Source organism: Nothobranchius furzeri, chromosome 17 (assembly GCF_043380555.1).
Source record: "Nothobranchius furzeri strain GRZ-AD chromosome 17, NfurGRZ-RIMD1, whole genome shotgun sequence".
Taxonomy (NCBI): Eukaryota; Metazoa; Chordata; class Actinopteri; order Cyprinodontiformes; family Nothobranchiidae; genus Nothobranchius; species Nothobranchius furzeri.
The window spans coordinates 24,327,338-24,330,046 of record NC_091757.1 but is presented as its reverse complement, the minus strand read 5'-3'; the positions used below and the strand labels follow the sequence as shown (position 1 = coordinate 24,330,046).

Genomic DNA, 2,709 nt, shown 5'->3' with positions numbered 1-2,709 from the left:
CTAACCTGCTGCTCACCCCTCCTCTCGGGTATTGTTTTTCTGCACATAGCGTGAGAATAGGTTCCTGTTTTCTGTTGAGATAGTAGCCGCATCCTGTTTAACTATATCTCAAGGCTGCAAGTCTGCTGTTCAGAGGATTGCTCAAACTGAAACTTGTACAAACATGTGACCCCTCCCTGCTTGAGTGAATAAACACAGCCGTCTCAGACTGAGCGGCAGAACACTTCTGGCAGCTGCTGAAGCAAGACGGTAGTCCTTGCACGAGAGCTGTGTGTTCTCCCTCTGCAGCGGTGAATCTTATTTAGACTGGTTTTCTGACTCCAACATCAACTCAGAAGCAAACAGCTTTTTCTCCAATCGCTCCGAACCTGTCTTGGTCTTTCAGGACCAACAAAACAAGATCAAAAAAGAGAATGGAAATACTTGAGACAGAGACAGCACAAAGCCCAGGTCCACCACATCTCTTTCAGTCAACCCCAACAGACATTACAAGTAGGAACATTGGACAAACCCAGGTTATACAGCTTCTAGTACCTTCAGGCGATGGCCTAACTGGACTGGATGAGCAGCTATTCATACGTGAGGAGGCAGCGCAAACTGCTCAGGTAAGACACACCATTTTAACTTTGATGTTCTCAAGGTTATCTTGTACTGGGGTAAGAGATCACACATTTTGAATGGAAAGCAGTTTGACGAGGGGGTTTGTGACACCATATAAAAATATGCTTGGGTTTTGTTTTTATGTGAAACATAGGACCCAAAGCTACTTCAACCTTGGCACAAACATGGTAAGGGCTAGGATACTTTGGCTTCTGCTTTACTCATTAGTCACTCGCTCTGTTTTTTATGTATTTTGTTCTTCCAGCAGGACAGTGAGCTGAATTTGCCATCGGATTCAAGCAGCCAGATTTCCTCAACAACATCGTCCAGCATCGCAGGAAATCCACAGACCATGCGGCGTGCTTCAATTTGCAGGACAAAGGTTGTCGATGATCTTTTGGCCATATTTACCGACAGCAGCATCATGAATGTGACTTTAAAGATGGATTTTGTAAACGAAAAAGCCGTTGATGATGCTGGTGTGTCTAAGGAGGTGTACACAGCTTTCTGGGAGCAAGTTCTTGAACAGTGTGAGGGGGAAATGGAGCGAGTTCCAAGGCTGAGGCCAGATTTCTCGGAGGCTGAATGGCAAGCGGTTGGACGCATTTGGGTAAAAGGATTTCTCGATCATGGTGTAATGCCAGTGAAGCTTTCCCTGGCTTTCATTTTAGCATGCATCAGTGGAATTGACAATGTTGATACAGAGACCTTGATGTCATTGTTTCTCAACTACCTGCCTCCTATCGAAAGATCAGCTGTTGAGAAGGCTCTCCAGGGCACAATGGAGGAAAGTGATCAAGAGGACTTGATGGACCTTTTCACACGGATGGGTTCTCATTCCTTACCTCCACAGAATGGCATGAAGTCTGCCATAGACACGATGGCCCACAAAGCCACTCTCCAAGAGCCGAAGTATATAGTTGATTGCTTCTCCACTCCCATGTCACATGTAAAGCTGAAACTACCAGATAAGCAGTGGTGGGCAGTCAGGGCCAGCAAAGCCTTCTCTGCTGGCCTAAACGTACTCAAAAGCGTAAATGTATTATTTTTGCGCCAACATGTTCAATTGTTTCGCGGTACAATTTTCTCCAAAACAAATGCAAATAATGTGTTTGCTTTACTTATTTATTTTATTGTCTCATCTCTTAAACCCATCTTTCATTTCTGAGATTTGACGGTATCCGTGGTCAGCTTCCTACTCTCAACTGGGAATGCGAGTTTGATTTTAAAGACTCTGGAAATTATGTCTTGACCAGCCACTGGTGTGTGTGTGTGTGTGTGTGAGGTTTCTCCAGCTGTGATGTCCTATTGATGGTATTTTAAGGTGTATTAAATGTAGCGTTATGGATTTATGCTCTTTTATGAAAGAGAAACCATGCTACGTATTAATTCGGAGTATTAATTTTAATAAATCAATAACCAAATTTTATATTGTTCAGAAGACTCAAAGGTTGTTTTCATCCATAAACTGCCGATAATATCTGAGTGTCTGTGTTTCAGTTCAATGAGGAAACAAGTTTGAAGGATTAAAAGTTTTAATTCTTCAAGTTAAACTAATGATTTTGAAAATTGACAAACAGGAAATAACAATCACATTGGCAACTTTGTGGGACAATCTTTTAACAGTTTATATGCTGTTCTTGCTCAAATAGACCTTCTGGTGAATTTATGAAGATTGAGAATGTTGTGACATGAATGCGTGTGTGAGTCTGATTTTGCTTCAGGAAGAAACAGGTGTCTGAGTGAAGTGATGGTTTGGATAAACTTAGGTCTTATCAGAGAACTGCATCAAACGCTAAAACCGTGCTCTGTCTCACCGAACTCTTGTGGACCCTCTTTCGGATCCGGGCCGTGGAGGATGTTGTGGTTCATCCAGATGACACCGGCGGCTGACAGGAGACGTAGGTGTCGAACGGAACCGGTCCAGAGTTGCCCTCGGTACACGTGGATGGTAGAGCGTTTTATCGATGCGCTTTCTTAAGTTAATTCACTCAGAAATCAAAAGACTCGGTAATGAGTCTGCGTTAGAAGTTGCGATTCAGCTATTCTGCCTGGCTTGGCAGAAACAGCGTGAAAGGGGGGAAGAACGAGCCAACAGGCTCTGCCCCC

General features: G+C 43.6%; 1 protein-coding gene across 2 annotated transcripts; it reads left to right on the top strand.

Moving 5' to 3' along the window:
- Positions 1 to 441: 441 nt before the first annotated feature.
- LOC107379939 (uncharacterized) lies at positions 442 to 2,080 on the top strand. Of its 2 annotated transcripts, XM_054737771.2 has the most exons (3): positions 442 to 605; positions 755 to 788; positions 866 to 2,080. In XM_054737771.2, the coding sequence occupies exons 1-3, from the start codon at positions 562 to 564 to the stop codon at positions 1,766 to 1,768; spliced, it is 981 nt and encodes a 326-aa protein (XP_054593746.1). In that variant the 5' UTR covers positions 442 to 561; the 3' UTR covers positions 1,769 to 2,080. The 2 variants fall into 2 exon arrangements, with proteins under 2 accessions (XP_054593746.1, XP_054593745.1); XM_054737770.2 differs by having other exon boundaries at positions 442 to 788.
- Positions 2,081 to 2,709: the final 629 nt, after the last annotated feature.

What these genes read in the sequence shown, in the direction of transcription:
- LOC107379939 (XM_054737770.2), top strand. Translation starts at nt 678, where the DNA reads ATGGAAAGCAGTTTGACGAGGGGGTTTGTGACACCATATAAAAATATG. An exon ending in TCAACCTTGGCACAAACATG is followed by an intron (nt 789 to 865) that starts GTAAGGGCTAGG and finishes TTGTTCTTCCAG; the next exon opens with CAGGACAGTGAGCTGAATTT.